We start from the raw sequence: 20,183 nt of genomic DNA on the forward strand, positions 1-20,183 counted from the left end.
GCGATTGGGCGGGACCACCGGTATTTGACTAACAGTTAAGATCTGAGATGAACCCCGGGTTATCTGGTCCGGGAAGTCTTCGTTGACGTGCTGGAGCAGAGTGTCCCCGCTCAACCCGCGTCCGAGCCTTCCGCCAAGCCACCGCCATTCGTCATCGGCCGCCCAGCAGCTCTGGGGGAGCATGGGGCAGCATGTCGGGACGTCCACTGACAGACGGCCGCCGACGATGATGGAAGACGGTGAGCAGAGAACAGCCCAGGCCATGCCAGAGGATAGGTAGAGGCAGCCATCCCATGTGATACTAGGGTTAAGGGTTATGGACCAAGGTGTGTTAGTGGTCGATGTGTTCTCTTTTGAAGTGTTCCATACGCCGCCTAAGGCAACGGTTATTACGTGGACGTCCACCTCATGGATGCTATGAAACAAGTGTCATGAATCGACGACGATGGGGGGCTGGGATTTTCCTCAAGAAACAAAATGGAGAAGAAGGGATATAATTGTCTGTATATCCGAGAATTAATACACATATCTCCGTGTTCTGTGTCGTTGTTCGCTCTGACTAATCCCGCGCACCCATTCCGAATCCACCCGGCTAAGGACCCTGGTGACCTGGCACAGGCTTAGCTTTCGCTTCTCCAGCGCGGCGAGGGAAAAAAAAATCACAGCTACCGGTGCTTTAAGACAATATTTGAGTTGCAGTCACTCACTCCCTTCCAGGCCTCAGCCCTTCGCCCTTTTGCCGTTTCTCGTCCATCCACCACCATCATTGTACCAATCACCCCCCAAGGTCAGCGCGTTTGTTTGACGGCTTCACTGTCGTCAAATGAACCTGCAATTGCGCATAACCCCTTCACTCCTTGTAAGTCAATTGCTTGACCCCGCCACGCCTGACTTGGCTACCTTTGGTTGAAGCTATTCGCGTCTGACACCTCGTCTCCGTCTGGGAACAGAACCCCTCTCCGCCTGGTGTCTCTTAAATGCCCGCTTTCAGTTCGACTGTTTGGCAGAGCTTTATCCGGCAAGGATTTACCAAGTCCATCACCCAAGGTTACGCCCAGTCGGTCGTTGCTGCCACCCACCCTCATGTTCTAAACTCACAGAACCGCCCGTCCTTTGGGCGCCGCAACCATGCCCGTATCGGTCGTCGTCTTTCGACTCTTGGGCTCCAGTCTGCTTTCCACACCAGCAGCTCGACCGTCGCCGCTGGGCCTGTTGAGCCGCAACGTTTGGGCAAGGCTGTTAGCACCAATGGCGGCCTAGATGCTTACTTTGAGCAATTGCAAAAGACCCAGCAAGTTGCCGAGGAAGGGGCCGTGGAAGAGGTGGAATCCGACAAGGAGTGGACTCAGTTCCAATTTCAGCAGCGCATCGAGTGGAAGCCGACACCGGCTTCCATCCTTCTCGGTTCCGATGCCAGCAAAACCCTCGCCCTCGATGTCGACCCCGCCCAAGTCACCAAGCGCGATGCCTCCCCAGCCATCACCCCCGAGGCCGAGGCCGCCCTTGCCCACATCGATGCGCGTCTCGCCGAGGAGATTGAGGTTCGCAAGCAGCTGGATGCGTTGGAAGAGGAGGTGGAATCCCTCCGCGCCACGTCTCCAGCTCTGGCCGAAAAGCTCGAGGAAGAGATTAGGTCGCGAACCATCACTCCTGTTTCCCATATCCGAACTCCCGCCAGCCTCGTCCGTACGCCTCCCGTCGATCCCCAGTCCCAGTCCTACGCCGATCACCTCGTGAAACTCGCCGACGGCGGACGATATGTCGAGATTCCGGCAGTCTTCGAGGCCATGCTTGTCGCCGGCATCAAGCCCATTGCTACCGCCTACAATGTCTTGCTTACTGCCGCTTTCCAGCTGGCACCAGACAAGTCCGAGGTGGTGAACAAGGCTCTGGATATCTACACGGATATGCTTAGACGCAAGGTTGCCCTGGACAGCGAGACGTACAACATTCTTGTCAGCTTACTGGCTTCTCGTTCACTCGAGGTGTCTGCGCTGCAAGAGGCTCTCGAGGTGAAGCGTGTGCGGTTTGGTGGCATGGATGAGCCCGGCAAGTTCATGTTTGCCTCTCATGAGCTTGAGCTTGCCATCTTGAGGGAGGAGGAGCGTCTTGACCTTGCCATCAAGTTGTTCGAGAACTCTGTCTCATCCAACAAGGCCGGTTACACCTCGGAGACCTACCACCAGATGATCTCAGCGTGTGCCAAGGCTGGTCGCGTGTCCAATATGCTCGAGATGTTTGAGCACATGGAGTGCAACCAAGCTGTCCCTTTTGCTGCCACTTTCCCTGCCATGATCACAGCTTTCGCCAAGTCCGGTGATTTGGTCAGCGCCGTGGAATGCTACAACGAGTACCGCAACCTTGCCATCGCCAACGACAATGGTGAGCCGACGTTGCTGAAGCGCGCCGATGCTCAGGTGTACGCCTCTGTCATCAATGCCTACGTCATCTCCGACAAGCTTCCTGGTGCCGTGAAGTTCTACAAGAAGATCCTGCAGGAGTATGGTGTAACTGCTGCAGAGATTAAAGACGCTCTGCTTGCCGGTGGCTTTGTCAAGGGCTTCATCAAGCGTGGTGTCTACTCGGAAGCTCTTCAATGGGCTCAAAGCATCGAGAGCGAGATTAGAGGTCGGGCCATGAACGAAATTGCCACGGTTGCTGCCGACAATGGCGACAAGCTGACTGCGGTTGCCGCCTTTGCCAATGCCTCTCCTTCCTCCGAGATGCTTTCTTCCGCCATGGCCTTGCTTGCGATGAGCATCCGCGCCGGTGATCTCGGTGCGGCAGCTCGGTACTGGGATATCCTCTGTGGCTCTGGCTTCAAGTTCACCGTGTCCTTTGTTGAACCGGCAGCCATGTATGCCGTGGCCATGATTGGTTCCGGGCAGGTGATGGAGGGTTTGACTCAGTCTGAGTGGATGTTCCAGCGCATCCGCGAGACCGTTCCCGCTGCTCAGCTCGAAGGTGAGATTGAGGAAGCCACCGAGTTCATCTCTAGGTTCATGGCCGTTCGCGGCATTGTGGATCCTCGTGAAGCTTCTCCCGTCTCTTATGCCCCTTCCCAGTCTTTCGCCCCTTCGCCATTCCCATCGACTCCAGCTGCTGCTCACCATGAGGAATCCTTCGACCCTTATGCCCAGAACACCGACTTCAAGGGATCTTCATTGATTTCGGATGAGTTGGAGGGCGCCCACGGTCGCAAGGGTCCCAAGCTGAGTGAAGCACTCAACCGTTTCCGCAACATCCGTCGTGCTGGTCGCCATCCTCGGTACATCACTTACGCCAAGCTCATCTCCGCCGCCTCCAGGGAGGGCAAGATCGATCTTTGCCACGAAATTCTCGCCATGGCCCGGACGGATGTGCCTCTGCTTCCTCAGTACCCAGTGGTCCGCTACGGTTGGTCGTCCATTCTGGACGCCATGGTTGGTGCCTGCTTGACTGTTGGTGACAGAGCTATGGCCGAGCAGTTCCACCAAGAGCTCCTCGCCATGGGTGCTACCCCTTCGGCCAACACCTTTGGTCTCTACATCACCACCTTGAAGGAGTCCACCAAGACCTTCGACGAGGCCACCGAAGCTGTCCGCGTGTTCCACCGCGCCAAGGCTGAGGGAGTCGAACCTACTTCATTCCTGTACAATGCCTTGATCGGGAAGCTGGGCAAGGCGCGTCGCATTGACGACTGTCTCTTTTACTTTGGCGAGATGCAAGCGCTCGGTATCAAGCCCACATCTGTCACGTACGGTACCATTGTCAATGCTCTCTGCCGCGTCAGCGATGAGAAGTTTGCCGAGCAGCTGTTTGACGAGATGGAGGCCATGCCCAACTACAAGGCTCGTCCGGCTCCCTACAACAGCATGATGCAATTCTTCCTCATGACCAAGAGAGACAAGTCCAAGGTTCTCGAGTACTTTGAGCGCATGAAGGCCAAGGGCATCGCCCCTACCGCCCACACGTTCAAGCTCCTCGTTGACACCCACGCCACTTTGGATCCTGTAGACATGGAAGCTGCCGAGTCTGTCCTCGAGATGATCAAGGCTACTGGTCAGAAGCCCGAAGCCGTCCACTACGCCAGTCTCATCCACGCCCGCGGCTGTGTCCTTCACGATCTCGAGGGTGCTCGCCGCGTATTTGACGCAGTCGTCAAGGAGTCTTCGGTTCCTCTCGTTCCCTGTCTGTTCCAGGCTCTTTTCGAGGCCATGGTTGCGAACCATCGGGTTGTCGAGACCGAGCCTGTGCTCGCCATGATGCGGTCGAATCGTGTGGAGATGACTCCCTATATCGCCAACACCCTCATCCATGGCTGGGCAGCCGAGAAGAATATTGCCAAGGCCAAGGAGATTTACGCCATTGTCAGCGCCACCAAGCGGGAACCTAGCACTTACGAGGCCATGACTCGCGCGTTCCTTGCCGTTGAGGAGCGCGAGAGCGCCAAGGGGGTGGTTACTGAGATGCTCGGCCGCGGATACCCAAGCGCCGTCGTCAACAAGGTTCTGGAACTCCTCGGTGGCGGCGGAAACGCTGCCCCAATCGAGGCTGCCGCCGCCGCTGCGTAAGCCTGGGCGTGTTCCTGTCCTTTTGGTTTTCCTTATGTTTCATAATATTTCCTCTGTCTCTGCTTTCTCTGCGTTCTTGGCATGATACCCCCTGTGTGCAACTATGGATTGATGGATGGGGATGTGATGGGTTCAATGGGAATGGACTCGGGTTTAAAAAGGGGGGTGTTTATCTCAAGGATCATTGGGGAAAACAACGGGCGGAGACTCAACATGGGAGCAAAAGCATTTGTTTTATCTTTCTTTCTCATCATGGGAAGCGGGCGGCGTTCAAGGGTCCTTTTCTGGGATAGATACCATGACCGGGGGCCTCGGCGTTTTTGCTAGCGAGGCTCGGTCTTATGGATGGTGGGTTTCACATTTTGGTTTTTTTCATGGGAAAGAGGGATCTAATTGATGGGTTGGGATGGACGCGAGCCCGGAAAAAAGGCGGCTGCTGGTTGCCATAGGCAAGATAGAAGATATATAACTCCACTCTATAAAGACACAATAGAAGCGTTTTAGCGTATAATCTGTCTGGATGGATTATGTGACTGTGTGACGTCGCCTCGCTAACGACATCCAATGAAAATACAAACGATTAACGCAATGGAACATGGATGCCAGCTCAGTCTATCAACCTCCACTCTATCTCTAGCCAAGCTTGAACTTTGCGTTTCCTCTACTGTACGTATGACGTATATAGGTAGGTACCAGACTTCAACCTTAACAACAACAACCATAACAACATGACTTGGCCTCTCCTCCTTACTGATTACTAATCCATTCTATACTCTTATGCGTCTACTATTGTATGTTCCAGAGATATTCGGCAGCCTTTGTACCGGGACTGACTTTGATATGACTGATGCCCCTGCCCCTGCCCCTGTTGCTGGCTCCCGTATCGTTGTGGGTAATAGGCCTGAGCGTTGGCTGCCTGCGTCGTTGCTGGGTAGCCTGCAGGGGGATTATTGAGAGTTTTGTGAATACAAAGTCTGAGCATACTGAGCAGTGTTTGCGTACACGGCTGAGGACAGCGTTGTTGTAGGCGAGAACGCGCTCGATGTGGTGGAATACCCAGCTGGATGAGAGGATGGGGCAGGAGGACAACTGGTGGTAGTTGGGTACCAGTAGTAGGAAGTGTGCGTGTAAGAAGCTGGCGAGTACGGGATTGGTGCCTTGTGGTTGGAAACCCGAGCTTGTTCGGCCTTGTCCCTTTCGTGGGCTGCTTGCCTCTGCCTCGCTTGATCGGTGAACTTTTTCCGCACCTCGTGGGCAATCTCACGGTCCAGCTCGACTATTTCTCTTTCCACAGGATCTCTCTCCTGGGCCATACGGTCGCTGTAATTTTCTGGTCGGTCGCCGTAGAGGTAAAGGGCTTCGTTGTTGCTGTAGTGGTGGGACGGGTCGGTCATTCTGACTTGCTTGTTTTGTTTTGTAGGGCTGTCGGGAAATTTGTCTGGATCGTGGGTGGTAAACAGTTGGTGGGTGCCTGCTGCACCAGCACCCGCCGCCGGAAAGCAATATCAAGAACTTGAAGAGCATGGAGGTTAGTAGCAAGGTCGCTGGTTGAGGAGTCCAACTGAGAGCACATGAGTAGGTACCCGTACCTTTATAGTTAGTTGGACTCTTGCAAAGTCTACCTTGGCTTTGCCTTCCAGGAATAGGCTGCACAACTGAACCTTGCAACCCTTCTACAGGCCTCCATGATCATTCCGGAGTCGACCAAGTGTCGTAAGTTCAAAAGCACTTTTGTGGCACGTTACCAAACTTGTTTCGGGTTGTGTCATGGGTTTAGCTACCGAGGGGGCGTGTGGTGTTTTCAGTGAGACAAAGGAACATCGAGTACGGATCAAATAACTGAAGCTTGCAATCTGCCGAGACTCATGGATCTGACTAGTTTGAGCTGCATAGACCTCACTCTACACACTTCTCGTGCCCAAACTAATGCAATTTACCCTGATGAGTATGTCACGTATGACAGGCATAGACAAAGATAAAGACTGCCTCTTAGCACAGGTGCCTTTAAGGATAGCTAGCTGGCTTCAGCTGAACAGTGTAGTATATAGGTGTTTGAAAATTAGTAATAGGCCCTCTAGGATAGTCAATAGGCCCTTGAACATGGTTGATAGGTTTCTAGAGATAGTTAATACACTTTTGAGCCGGAGCCGGACTCGGTCTGTCTCTTGTCCGCTGTCCTCTGAACATGGCCACGGGCAGCGGAAGGAGGGAAGCTCCTGCCCAAGATGCAATGCTAGTTCTCCAGGCGTTTTGCAGCGACGCTCTTTTCCACAGGTCCTTTGTGGATCCATCAGGTCGGCTGCCTGTCTGATACTGGGCTCAGGACGGGAGAGACTGCAGAGCTCCATCCCTGTGTCAGTTTTTTGCTTTGAAAAGATGGAAACGAGACACTTTTTCTTTTCTTTGGGTTTCTTTCTATGGAAAAGAGCCAGCCGAGTTGGCATGAGAGGTCCCAGGCCGGACTCTGACATCTTTCGTTGTACTCAATCTCCTGAAGGCCTAGTAACCCTTAGTCAACAACTTGTCGCCATGTGTTAATGCCTATCCACCATATTTCTACGCTTATTGATCAGCTTTGAGGGAACAGTTTATCAACTAGATCTCTGCACTTCATACTAAATTTCACAGAGCCTGCCTAGCCATATCAATTCAATATTTGAAGAACAGCATAACCACCAACATCTAGTGATAGGTATAAGCTTTATGGTGGATGGAGTTGTGGAGAGGTATTGTCTAAACTTTCTACTGGACATCAGGAAAACAACATTAGTCAGACTCCAGAATATGGCCATCTGATAATTAATTAAATCCTGATATCGCCATCTCACGTCTAAAACATGGCAGGACCACCCGATACCTATCCAAGGCATGACCATCAACATTCCGCCAGCTCTGTGGCACGAGGCCAAACAGCTGTGCAACTTGATCACTCGGCCTTGAGTACTCCTCTGGTTCATCCATTTCCCCCCCACGTGGCCTTACACCTCTAACACCCAACACCATTTCACCAAGCCCTCGGAAGACCGGCAACACCCCACAACCCAAAGCAACCAAGACGCACCACTACCTCACGATGCCTCCAACCGAACAGACAGACCGCACACCGGCGGCCAAGGTGGAAATTGAAGCCACATGCACCACATGTCAAGCACTCCACCACCTCCACCAAACCCACGTCAAAGACAATTGGGGAGTACAGGCAGACATATCTCCCTGCCCACCTGCTCTCTCTCCCTCGCTCTCTCTCCCGCTCTCTCTCTCGCTCTTTCTCTCTCACTCTCTCTCTCTCTCTCACACACACATCGCACCCCCCAGGTTCTAACAAACGTTCAAATCCCTTTTCACAACTCAAACGAGACGTTTGGTTTCATTTCAAGTGCAGGTCACAAGTCACAAGCATCATCAACAAAGAACAGTGGCGTAAGGTCAAAAAAGCTATGCATCAATTTATATACGGCTGAAGCGAAGGAAAAAGGAAAAAAAGCAATATGTACTGTTGTCCCCAATCCCCATGCAAGTTTCGAAACAAGTAACTATGTACAATTCATACTCACGACACCACCACCACAGTCAACCGCGCTGGCCCCACCAGAGACCTGTGTTTCCACACGCGCTTAGAGGCACTGGCTGTACCACGGGTTGCTGACGACGCAGGTGTAGGGGGCAACGCACTGGGTAGGGCCGGTGTAGCCCTGGCCGCCGCACTGGCCCCAGCGGGGGACGGTGCCACCAGGGGCGCTGGTGGGAGTCTGGGCGGCGGTGCTGCTGACGCGGGTCGAGGTGCTGCTGACGCGGGTCGAGGTGGGGGTGCTGGCGGTGGAGGAGGAGATGGGGTTGGTGCTGCCGCTGTTGAAGGTCGAGCCGATGGGGCCGAACTTGATGTTGGAGAAGGCAACGTTGGAGTTGGGGGCCTCGGCCTCGACCTCGGAGGGGACACCGGAGGTGGTGGGGCAGGCACCGCGCTCGGCACCGAGGCGGCCGGCGGCGTCGACGGGGTAGGTGGAGTCGAGCCAGAGCATGTGGGCGGCGTGGTCGTTCCAGATGGACATGACGAGGACCATGGGCTTGTCGAGGGCAAGACCCATCTGGCGGAGACCGCCCTTGGCGGTGTTGTCATCCGGGTCGCCGAAGGCGATCTTCTGGGCGTCGCACCAGTCCTGGGTGATGGAGTTCTGGTTGGGAACGCCGGGGATGCTGGAGACAGAGTTGGGGATGACGACGCCGTTCTGGACGTAGAAGCGCTTGATCTCGGAGAGCTCGCCGGCGGCGTTCTTGAGGAACTGGGTGACGACGGTCAACTTCTTGGTGGTGTCGACGGTCTTGCCCTTGCCGTAGAACTCCTTGTTGCCCATGCGGTACGAGTTGAAGTCGCATCCGTCGGGATCGCAAACACCGCCATAGCGGTCAGAGCTGTAAGTGCCACCGCAAGACTCACCCTCGCACCTGCTCTGGTCGATGATGGTGCAGGAGTGAGGAGTGTAGGCAGTGGCCATGTTGTTGGCCTCCCAGATGTCCATCTCGGAGCAGCAAGTACCGTAGCGGCCGGCACCGGCGTTGACATCGTTGGTGGAGGGGTTCCATCCCTCGATATTGGCCTCACCGTTGATGAACTTGATGTCACGGGGGCACTGGGCATCGCAGTAACCGGTGCCGTACTTGGCACCAGCCTTGTTGCCCGAGTACTTGGCAAGACCGCCGTCAAGGTCCATGGAGACGAAGTAGAGGGCACCGTTGAGACCGCAGCCAATGTTGGAAACATCGACATCGAAGGTGAACTCGTTACCGAGGAGGTTGAAGCCTGTCAGGGGTCGTCAGCCAAGATGATCGACGCGGGTGTCACTGTGGAAGAAGAAAAAAAAGAAGCTTACCCTGGTACTTGGTGGCGTTCTCCATGAGGTAGGTACGCGAGCCAACGTTGGTCGAGTACTTGCCCTCGGTGACGAACTTGAGGTTCAGCTGGTTACCGCTGGTGGTGATGCCATAGGTGGCAGCATACTCGGCACCGTCAACGCAGCAGTTCTGAGCGCACTTGGCACCGGTGGTGCAGATGGAGGTATCCCACTCGTTGCCAGAGTAGCAGTTGGTGCTGCCCTGGAGGGTGTGAGTCCAGCGCCAGTTGGAGTCGAGGGTGATGGAGCCGGCGACGTTGGTGCAGGAGCCACCAGCCGAGCATCTTTGCCAGGTCAGAGGGGGGTGAGACTCGGTAGTGAGCGAGCACACCTGCTGAGCAGAGGCAGAGGCCACAAGGGCAGCGAGAGCGGCGAACTTTGCGGAAACCATTATGGCGATCTGGAGGGTTGACTGGGACCTGTAGATGCAAGGCGTGCTTGATGTCGAGGGTGGTGAGATCAAGATGGGTTCGTGAGGCCTTGGGAAGCCGACTTATATAGAGATGTGTTCGACACCCCTTCCGCCCTTGGACCACCCTGTCGGCCCAATTTCCTTTGCTTCATGGTGCTGCCACGGCGAGATCAGCGACACTGCGGATTCACGGCACCCTTTCCTCCATGCAGCTGAGGTTGCCACAAGGGGATGGCATCGCGGGTCGCCTCATGGGAAACGGCTCCCGGGCCGTCAAGGCTCGAGCGAGGACCCTGGATCATGCACCGGTTCTGGACTGGGAGAGGCAAGCGCTGGCGCGGGGTCGACTGGGAGGAAGACATCTCCACGATGGGAACGCGCACACTGGTCCGGCGGCGACAGACCCAAAGGGTGAAGCGTCACCGCAACCAAGGACGACGATGTGACTTGACGACCGGGGCGGTTGGAGGCTGGCCGAAGCACAGACGAGGGAATCATGGAGCCGAGGACGACGGGGATGATTTAGATTGAGGCTGCTGGATGGGATGACAGGGGGCAACTGCCGCTCATTGGAGCGGGCTTGGGAGCTTGTCCAGGACATCACGGAGGGCATCCGCCGAATGCAACCTGTCTCCATCCTGGTGACCGTTGTGTGTGTCCAGGGAACATGGTCGAACAGCTTCAACATTTTGCGATCCGAGTTGCCGCGCGCAGCAAGGTATGGAGTACGTACTGCGCCTGATGTACTACAACACGTGTGTCTGGCAAAGGGTCGAAGAGGGCGCCTCGTTCTGGGGAATGCCTGTGACCCCGGTTTTTCCAAGACTTCCCCACATTCTTAGCACCCGTTTTATTTTTCTGCTCCCCTGTGAGCTTGCATGGTTCGTGAGATTGGCTTCAGTGTGCATGTCGAGGCCCGACAACCCGAGAACCCGGATTCCATGTGGCCGTCAACCGGGTGACCGGTCACCAGCGTCATCAGTGGTGCCGGCGTGTTCCGTCTTAAATGGACATGTGAGAGCTGCTCAAAATAGAAGACAGTGGTCGAATCCAGGCTGAGGCTCAACAATGTAAATTAACACAAGGTGCTGGCGGGCACAGCAAAACCGGGAAACAGCAGTGTTTTGCAATTTGGTTATATTGCCAGCCGTCATGCTGTCCGGGAGCTTGGTCGCTGTCGAGAACGCCGAGCCGCCAGATCAGGAAAGGCGGCTTCCCCACACAAACTGGAGGTGGGTTTTCGAAGCGGATCTAGGGCCGCCCTTGGCACGATCGCAGGTGGGGATGCTTGGCATCTTGAAGGACCTCGTCCCAATCTTTTGTTGGTGTTCAACGGCTGGCAATTCCGGAGACAACCCAACACCGCCCGACCTGTTTATTGACTACTCCACTCCGACTTCAAGATCTATCCATCACGGACAGCATGGGATGGGATGTGATGGGATGTGATGTGATGAGATGGGATGGGATGGGATACTTGCACTCAGCCACTTTTGGGCAACAGGAGAACTGAACCACCTTCGAACGAGACCTCGAATGATTTACTTCCAGGTTGTAGGCCCCGAAATGCCATCTGCATCTACGGACCTCACCATGCAAGCGTAAACCTTCCCTTTCCTCACCGGACATGGCGAACCTTAGCACGCCCAATACGAGGAAATGATGAGCTGATGATGTCTGCACATTGGGGCTGTCGTTTCTGCTGGGGCATTATGCTTCCGTTCCCTTTTGCTCAGGTCCCAATATCACGGCACCTCGCAACACCAGCACGACTGCCAGCGACAATGCAAGATGGGATATGAGTGGAATGGGGACCCTACCATCCTCATCGTAGTCATTGCCTGCTCGGTATGCTTCGGATGGGTGCCCATCATCACCGTCGTCAGCGTCGTCCGCCACTGCCGTGCCCGTCTAAGGGCAAAACGAGGCTCGAATGGTACCAATTCTGATGCCGAAAATCAGGGAGGCAGACCCAGCACCGCTCCTGATGCGCCCAAGCCGCTCCAGACATATCACCCCAGCTCAACCAAGGGTCTCGAGAGGAGCGCGTCAAGTCGGACACGCAGCTCCGCTGATGGCTACGACCTCAAACGTGTCGACACCAATTCTTCCTGGAATCCCATCCGTCACTCCTTTCACTACGACAACGAATCGCTTTGGGGAGGAGACGGGCTGTCCAGGAGCAACAGTCGTCATCGGCCCCCGTACTTTCCCACCCACGTACACAACACCACACCTTCACTTAGCCGCCCAGCCTCCATCCGCTCTGTCGCATCGAGCCATCGGCAACAGAGCCGGAGCCGCCGAAGCTCAATGGCCAGCAACTCTGACAACGCACCGGCAGCCTTCCAGATCAATGACACCTACTACGACACTACACCGCTACCAAATGTGACGAGGACTGTAAACTCTGTCGTCGTCAGCAGTAGTACGCCCACCTCGTCAAAGGGGCCAGGACAAGCTCCACAGCAACGTCAACAGAAGCAGCCAAAGCAAGACAATCCACACCCACCGCAGCGCAACCGCCGCAGAAGGCACTCTCTTGACGCCCGCCGGGATTCGGATTCTCTAACCCGGGAAATCTCCAGACCCAACACCTCCATGACAAGACGAGAAGTCGAAGAATACGAAGACCTCGACAACCAGAAGCAAAAGGCCACCCACCGTAGCCACCGACCACCCCGGCTAGGATCAGCATCACGGCGTGGCAGCCACCCAGCACCCGGCGGCAGCGAAGAGACTGACGATAACCTGTCCACGGCCGAGGCCTTGCAGCCTGCCAAGTTGCCCCCGAGGCGAGCATCGCTCCATGCACAAACATTTGAGCGTCCGGCATGGCTGGACGAGGAGCCCCACGCCATGTGAAGTTGTTGATAAGCGGTGAGAGGAACTACCTAGATGTAATGCATATGCCTGTCAGGTGTATTCAGCCTTCTTGTCTTTTAAGGCTGACTCTTCAGCTCAGCCAGAGTCTGCCGTGAAATGGGAGGAAATCCCGTCTTGCCTGGCTCCAGAATAGGAAAAAGGAGAGGAAGAGTGGGACTGAAGAAAACGGTTGAGGGTTACATGGCGTGAAGAAAACTTGGCAGAGCAGCTTTTTTCGGTTGAGTGTGAGTGAGTGGGGGGTGGGGCGCTAAAGGGGAGGAAAAGGGGGTAGGAAAAAGTTAACAAGAACAAAAGGTGAGCTGAGGGGGAGCACAATCAAGCTTGTGATGTGTATGAAGGAATATCTCTGGTCAGGCGCGACTCAGTGTCAGTCTTTTTTTGTTTGGATATAACCTGCAGTAAAGGGATAGGTAATTGATAGCCAAGTTTAATGAGGCCTGTTTTGTTCTTAAAATAACACAAAAACTCATCCCGTGAAGGAGTGCTTATCTCCGTTGTCGATCAATCTCAAAACAGTTTCTCCGCGAGGTGTCGACGCTCCTCTTCGGCCTCCAGCCCCAAAGCAACACCAAGGAGCAAGCAACCCCGGATGTGGAGAAAGCCATCAGCTGACATCGGACGACTCTTTCGGATCTGCTTGGCGAAACAACCCTTTCCCTCGAGAAGCCAAGGAGCTTGCGCATCGCTTCTTCAACGGGGCAAAACTCTCCGCTGCACAATGCGCCGAATGCAGGACAGCCGAAGGGAAACACGGGACGAGACGAGAGACGAAGAAAACCAAGACGCGGCCTGCCCGGACTCGGGGGACCTGGGGAAAAGACTGGGCGGGGAGGAGGAACATTGGCATCGCTTGGGATACTTGGCTGGTTCTGTTTTTGCAGTTTGTGCCGTTGCCACATGGGCTTGGGAGATGGCTTGGAGATTCCACTTGAGTCAAACTCTGTTGAGCTTGTTTGTCTTTATCTATCCCAAGAATAAAAAACTTCCGTCAGTAGACGGGGATTACTGACTACCTACCTACCTGCCTTGCCTTATCGACTCACTTTCAAAGACCTAAGACAACTGGAGACTCAGAATCCCGCGAATTTAACATAGAGAGCAAAGTTGAAACTACTTCAATTTTCAGGCAAACTACCTCCATTAGATAAATTGACAAGAGAAATGTTGGATAACTCTTTGCCAAAAACAATCAATACTGCCCATCACTTCCATAAAACTCAAAATCAGTTCTCGCAAGTGCAATTACAAGTAGTCCAGCCAAAAAAAACACCCATTATCACTGATGCTGATGAGTACAGCCTTTCGGTTCGGGCACCGGCCGGCATCTGCCTCGGTCTTGCACGTCTGCAGACATGTCGAACTATTCCAGCCGCGTTTGCATCTCTCCTGCTGCTTGCCTGTTGTCTTGCTTAGTTTCTGAAGTGATGAGCGAGTTGAGACGATTCAAGATGTAACTTACCATTGGATTATACCCGGAGCCTCGAGTTCTTCGGCACTCGCAGAGGTGGCATCCGCCTCGGCATTCCGAATAGCTTCTGTAGAAGCCTCAGAGGGGCTGGGGAGGGCGGTGGCTAGAGCCATGACGGTGGTTAGAAGAAGTGTTGAGAGTTTCATGGTGACTGTTGTTGTATGATGATTGAATGTGTGAGCTGGCCTGTGAAGGACGGGAGGTTGAAAACTGCTTGGCGACGGTTTGATATTATGATCAATGGAAGAGGGAGCCTGTTTGCATTGATGCTCATCCTGATCAAGACTGATTCTGAGTCCATTGTAAATATCCAGAGACCTTTCATTTTGAGTCGAGCTCTCACCGAAATACGTGAGACATTCTGTCGATCTTTTGACCAAGACTCAAAACCTCAGACCATCAGCCCGGGAAACTAACAATCCGCTTTGCCTGAATGCTGGGAAGAGAATCAAACAAGCTTACCATGATTAAGATGTGAAGAAAAGTGACCATTACACCGGTGCCTGGAAAATGTTGGTAGCGAAGTCGATAGATAATCTTTGGTTCGACGCAGGTGTTGTGTTACCGAGTCCTTATGACAACATCAATCAGGTTTGTGACTGATACATCACTAGGTCAGCAAGTAAAAGATCTTTATCCAAAAATTACGCACATTATATCTCTACCCCTCCAAAACAAACTCAACCACCCCATGTCCAGTCCCCTTACTATCCCTATACACCGCCTCAACCCTCAGCCCAGCCTCCTTCCCAATAGTCTCAAACTGAGTCAACGACCTCTCCTTCCCACCAATAGCAAGCATAGAGTAGTCCTTGAAGGCAGCATACAGGGGCATCGGTCTCCCCATCGTACCACCACCATCAGGGTTGATCTGCTCGGAAACCAAAATCCTACTATCCCGGCCCATCGCCCGTGCCACATTCCTCAAGATCAGCGTTGCTATTGGATCCGAATAGTCCCGTAGAATATGCCTCAGGTAATAAAACCTTGCCCCTGTTTTCTTTCATGTCAGCCCTCGTCAAATCCCACCCCCTTCAAGTAAAGCCACAAACCTTTCACCGTCATCTCCCTCATGAAATCTCCCTCCACCCACTCCACCGCCATCATCAGCTCATCCCCTTCCGCCTCCATCCTCCCCTGATCAACCACTCCCGCCAAATCAACCACCACGCATCTCCCATCCCTCAAACCGGCACAACCCTCCCTGAGCCGCCTCAGCACATGCCCCCCACCCCCACCAACATCCACCCACATCACCCTCCCATCGTCCTCCTCCTCCACACCATCCAGCATTTTCCCAAGAGGATAAACTCCCGTCACGGGCACCCTCCCCGACGCAACCCCCATCGCCCTCGTGAAACCCTTCATCCTCTCCTCGTCCTTAGCCACACTCTCAAAGTACCCCAACTCCGCCTCCCCCGTCAACACCGTAACAGGGACATGGCCCGGCCCCACCGGTTCCTTTTTCCCGTAGGTGTCAAAGTAACAAGGCAAAATGTCAGACACCCGCACGATATTGGTGTACATCAAGTCAAACATGGCCGCCATCGGCTCCGACGATCGCAGCAACAACGAGGTTGGTGTGTGACAGAGCTCTCCGTTGTGTGTAAGAGAGAGAATGCGGGAGGAGGTGAGCATGGTTGATATCCTTGCTGTTTCGGTCATTAGCCACGGTTCTATCAAAAACAAAGGGGGGGAGGGGGGGAGGGGATGAAACCCACAGACTATCCCTTCTTCCGCATTGATCTGTCTGGCGATATCGCAGCATGCAGTCCCTTGGGTTGGGGGTGATGTGGGGAGCATGTCAAACACACCCCAGTGCTGGAACAGTCTGACCGCGGAGACGACAGACATGTTGGTAAAGAGGGACATGATGGCATCGGACGGAGGGCGGACAGCGGCTGCCAGTTCGAGCGCTGCTGTGGCCACTTTCAGGCGCGCCGGCTCGCTGCCGGAGGTGGCATCTGTGATGTCGGTGATGATGTCGTCTGCTAGTTTGAGCAGACGGCTGCCGCTTCCAGACGGGCTCGAGCCGTTGAGACGGTTTTTGATGTGTCCGACAATCTTGCGAGCGTCGTCCTTGGGATGAGGCGTACCTGCAACCCTTCCCTCGGCTGTTCTCCAGATGTCGTCATCGGTCGCTCCACGATCAGGGCCGACACTAGGCACCTCGATTCCACACAAGGAGAGGTGGACCGGCTGTTCGTCTGTAGCTGCCTTCTCTCTTGACAATAGGCTGGAAAACCGCGTTTCTGTCTGTGTAGTCGCCATTCTTGATGGCCAAGGCGTTTTGTTGCAGTTTGTGTAACTCGGAGAGTGTGCTCTGTGCTGGCTGTCAGTAGGTCGTCTTCACCCACACGGTGAAGGCAAAAAGGACGGGGATGCATTTCATGGCATGCGGAAAGCAAGGCATGTATATATGAACCTGGCTCTTGTGTACCACAGCGGCAGATGACTTCAAATAGCATCAAGCGTTGCTGGTTGTTAATTGGACAACGGCGGATCGATGGATGGAAAGCGGCCCCTTGCCGAAGAGAGATGAGTATACAGCCAGGGTCCGCCAACTTTGCAAGTCTTCCGGGACCGAAGGCGCTGGTCGGACACGCAGCCGTTCCTATACTCCGACGAAGCCTGTCGCCATGTCTGGTGTTGATGCCGACTTCGGCTGTAGGAACCCTCCCGACGTTGTCAGCCGGGCCTTGATGCAGCTGGCCTTCGTGGCCGAATCTATTGGCGGCTGCATGCCGAGTTCTGTGGCCCGCTGGGACCGTTGCTTGGACTTCCCTTTGCTGCCGGTCGTTGAACTGATGCCGACGTTTTCGGGCCACGGTTCAAACAAAGCAGGGGGAAGCAAGCTGACGTGAAAAGTACATTTATTGAGACTTTACTGAAAAGGGTATATTCTTCTTCTCGAACCAATGATCGCTTCGGATACTCCACGCAGTCCTGATGAAACCCCTTATCCTCTCACGCAACCGCCCAGATACCCGTCATCTGGATCGTGTCCCTGAACACCCAATCAAAAGTGTACGTTATGGTGTCCTTGGAAGCCTGTAGAATTCCCCCACGGGGCTCCCTGGTTTGCTCGTGGTGATGAGTGTTGCGTCATGGGCGCCGACTGGTAAGCAAGCGTGGAGGGATTTGTACCAGGGCGTGACGTGGGCAGGGCGTGACGGCCGTCCTTCTGCATACTTCGTGCAATGGCACTTTCCACCATATCTCGTCTCGTCTCAAGATAAGACTTGATGTCGGTTGTTGTCCTGTCAAAATGGTCTGCCAAGGTCTTCACCTGTTCCCATCTTTCTCCATACAGCTTGAGTGTCTCATTGACCTTGTCGAGACACGAGTTGCTCCGCGCGATAGCATCAGAAAGATCCTTGTCCAATCGTTCAGGAAGGGGTGGGTTTTGTTGCGGCGGTTCGGTGGCTCCCAGAGATTGCCATAGGTCACTTTCGCCTGGGTCCCGCAGCACTGTGACCAGTTGCGAGCCCATGAAGAAAACTTTGAGGGCATCATGATAGGTGTAGAAGCCCTCGCTCGGGCTGGCCTTGACAACCTCGTACATCCTGTAAAGGTAACGTATGGTGTGTTCAAAAATCAGTAGGCGCCCATGGTCGGTAAGTTTGGGTGTGCGCGGACTAGGAACGACCAGATAAACAGAGCTATAATCGAGTTCCAAATCAAACGCGGTGCGAATTGTGGCCGGAAGGTCCAATGCGAGCTCCTTTGACCATCTCTGCGTCTCGTGATATTTCTGCCACACGTACTGGACGGGATCCCGAAGAGGGTCGTTTGAGTCGGTTTGTACCAAGGTCTGGTACCAACCCGACTGCAGTCTTCGAAGCTCGAATAGAGGAAGAGACGGATCTGACCTTTCATTGTCCACAGATGGACTCGGGAGCCGCACGGAAATGTCGTCATCCTTGAAGGAGAAGGGGCGAGCGTGGACCATGCTGATTGCTCTGAAATGTGTGTCAGCAGAAGTTCATGACTCGATGGTTGATGGACTGAGACGAACCTATCCAGAGCATATACACAATAAAAAGTACGTCGGCGCGCATCTATTGTGTCTTTGCTCGACTGCTGTGTGAAAGTGTGGTCTTTGTGGAAGCCTAGGTCGATACAGGCCCGGCAGGCAAAGCCTATGAGGTGCCAGCTGTCAAAGTGAGCTGGGTCGAGCATGGAGTACTGCGTGAGGAGCACGAGAGCCTGTATTTGAGTGGTGTATCCGGGAACAAAGGCACGATCGGCGTAGGGTAAAGCGCGAGCCACATATTGCAGGGCATCATAGTAGTTTCTGTCGTTCACAGCCTTGCTCTGGGCGGCAGAAGCGATGGCCATGACCATCCAAAAGAGCCAGTATTCAGAAGACCTTATGCCGCCCAGGATGCCGAGGTCTGCGTCGTCGTAAATCTTGGGAACGAGAGCTTTCAAGTCTGCGGTTGGGAACAGGGGATAGAGAGGCAGGATGTTGTCTTGGTAAAATTGGAAATTGGCCTCGGCCACTTCCTGATACGGAAGTTCGTCAGTGTTTGGGTCGGGCAATGTGTCATGTTGTGCGGCGGCCAGAACGAGACGGGCAAAGCTCATAGGGTTCGCCGACTCTTGTTGAGTGTCGAAGCCGGGAGTGGTGGCATTGACAGTCAACAGGCCAAAATCGGATACCAATGTGTTGAAGTCTGCTTTTTCGCGAGTCCGGGCAGCTTTACGATGGATGGCAGCGGTGATGTCGACCAGCGAGTCCCTCCGTTCGGAATCCTGCATCGTCATGGGGTTATCATCGACTTCATGCAGAGCCACAGATGCCTTCCGTGACCGGGCATGGTTCAGTCTGCGATCAAGCTTTTCCACCCTTGCCTCGAGGGCAGCAACCCAGCTCCGCTCCTTGCCACGAGCAAACTGTTGGTCACTGGCCGCCGAGCATTCATTCTCACGACCAGCCTTCTCACAGGCGGTACAGGCCGGCAACTTGCCATCACACTGGCTCAGGGGTCAGTCATGGGAGGCTGTGACGTGGGGATACATGAAGGAGTTGGGGGGCAACTCACCTTGACTTTAGCTACCCGACCTGTTGTTATACACGAGGCTGGAGTCAACAACGATGCGCTGGATCAGCACGGAAAGAGGCTTCTCACATCTTGAACAGGCAGACACGGGCCGAGACACGCGAAGGTGAGGGTTGTGGGAGAAGCTGGACCGGGTACGCATTGTGTGGGGTCTTGTTGAAGGGAGTGGAGCTCAGGGTCAACTCCCTGGCTGCGCCCACTTAGACGGTGTGGTTGAGGTTGAGAGCAGCTGTCTGTGGTGACTTTGGCTTCTCGTTCGGGGCCGGTGCTGCTACGCTGTGGATCAGCCCTTGTGAGAGGCGCGTCTCTGGTGTCGAGTAAGAATGAGATGGATTGGGGACTGACTGTCTTTGATGCGGGACAGCTGGGTGTGAAGAGCACGGGAAGTGGGGTAGCGAGCGAGGCAAGGCGGGCTGGATGGATATCCGCCCCTTGTTCGGATTCTTTCTTTCCTAGCCGTGTCCTGCTGGGTAGATAAGGTATCTGAGGTACCTCAAGCAAAAGGCGATGGAGGACGGGAAAAAGACTGATCAAGGAGTCCTTGCCATCCCGGTTTGCTATCTATGACCTCTTCCACCAGCTATTTCGATTTGGCCCCCAAATGTGGCGTGCCCGGCGCAATACAGGTGAAGTGAGGCGTTCAGCCACGATATCAGACGGCTGTCAAGTGTCAACTGAACAGATCAGGGGCTGAACCGGCTTGGCGGGGTTTGAAAGGAACCTGTCGCCAAGGCTGAAACCCCACATCGCGTTACTGCGCTGGACCGTAGTGGAGACTTCAAAATCTGACGGATCAAAGTCCGTGGAAGGCTTCCAGAACTTTTGCCTAGTAGGATCAGCAACTGCCCGCATCTTGCATTTGCCATCTCATAAGACCAGATCTGAAATGGTAGATTGGCGTGACTGAGT

The 20,183-nt window shown here is 54.4% G+C and overlaps 7 protein-coding genes across 7 annotated transcripts; 2 read left to right on the forward strand and 5 right to left on the reverse strand.

Moving 5' to 3' along the window:
* Window positions 1-544: 544 nt before the first annotated feature.
* On the forward strand, window positions 545-4,553 carry QC761_300720 (uncharacterized protein; the record flags this gene model as incomplete). The annotated part of the gene is made up of 2 exons (XM_062877228.1): window positions 545-859; window positions 1,008-4,553. The coding sequence occupies exons 1-2, from the start codon at window positions 824-826 to the stop codon at window positions 4,551-4,553; spliced, it is 3,582 nt and encodes a 1,193-aa protein (XP_062732956.1). The 5' UTR covers window positions 545-823.
* Window positions 4,554-5,339: 786 nt separating this feature from the next.
* QC761_300723 (uncharacterized protein) lies at window positions 5,340-5,947 on the reverse strand (the record flags this gene model as incomplete). Its single annotated transcript, XM_062877229.1, has 2 exons — window positions 5,340-5,613; window positions 5,661-5,947. The coding sequence occupies 2 exons, from the start codon at window positions 5,945-5,947 to the stop codon at window positions 5,340-5,342; spliced, it is 561 nt and encodes a 186-aa protein (XP_062732957.1).
* Window positions 5,948-8,167: 2,220 nt separating this feature from the next.
* CBH1_1 (Exoglucanase 1) lies at window positions 8,168-13,005 on the reverse strand (the record flags this gene model as incomplete). The annotated part of the gene is given in 3 exon segments (XM_062872432.1): window positions 8,168-8,318; window positions 8,334-9,351; window positions 9,422-13,005. The coding sequence occupies 3 exon segments, from the start codon at window positions 9,831-9,833 to the stop codon at window positions 8,168-8,170; spliced, it is 1,581 nt and encodes a 526-aa protein (XP_062732958.1). The 5' UTR covers window positions 9,834-13,005.
* On the forward strand, window positions 11,646-12,719 carry QC761_0047920 (uncharacterized protein; the record flags this gene model as incomplete). The annotated part of the gene is made up of 1 exon (XM_062872433.1): window positions 11,646-12,719. The coding sequence occupies one exon, from the start codon at window positions 11,646-11,648 to the stop codon at window positions 12,717-12,719; it is 1,074 nt and encodes a 357-aa protein (XP_062732959.1).
* Window positions 13,006-13,839: 834 nt separating the features above from the next.
* QC761_300740 (uncharacterized protein) lies at window positions 13,840-16,479 on the reverse strand (the record flags this gene model as incomplete). Its single annotated transcript, XM_062877230.1, has 5 exons — window positions 13,840-14,137; window positions 14,200-14,295; window positions 14,889-15,201; window positions 15,261-15,860; window positions 15,930-16,479. 5 exons carry the CDS (start codon window positions 16,477-16,479, stop codon window positions 14,101-14,103), a joined length of 1,596 nt encoding a protein of 531 aa, XP_062732960.1. The 3' UTR covers window positions 13,840-14,100.
* A 748-nt stretch (window positions 16,480-17,227) lies between these two features.
* Window positions 17,228-19,416, reverse strand: QC761_300750 (uncharacterized protein; the record flags this gene model as incomplete). Its single annotated transcript, XM_062877231.1, has 4 exons — window positions 17,228-18,170; window positions 18,227-19,188; window positions 19,257-19,276; window positions 19,344-19,416. 4 exons carry the CDS (start codon window positions 19,414-19,416, stop codon window positions 17,228-17,230), a joined length of 1,998 nt encoding a protein of 665 aa, XP_062732961.1.
* Window positions 19,417-19,474: 58 nt separating this feature from the next.
* QC761_0047950 (uncharacterized protein) lies at window positions 19,475-20,126 on the reverse strand (the record flags this gene model as incomplete). Its single annotated transcript, XM_062872434.1, has 2 exons — window positions 19,475-19,550; window positions 19,996-20,126. 2 exons carry the CDS (start codon window positions 20,124-20,126, stop codon window positions 19,475-19,477), a joined length of 207 nt encoding a protein of 68 aa, XP_062732962.1.
* Window positions 20,127-20,183: the final 57 nt, after the last annotated feature.

The sequence above is a fragment of the Podospora bellae-mahoneyi genome, chromosome 3 (assembly GCF_035222275.1).
Source record: "Podospora bellae-mahoneyi strain CBS 112042 chromosome 3, whole genome shotgun sequence".
Classification (NCBI taxonomy): Eukaryota; Fungi; Ascomycota; class Sordariomycetes; order Sordariales; family Podosporaceae; genus Podospora; species Podospora bellae-mahoneyi.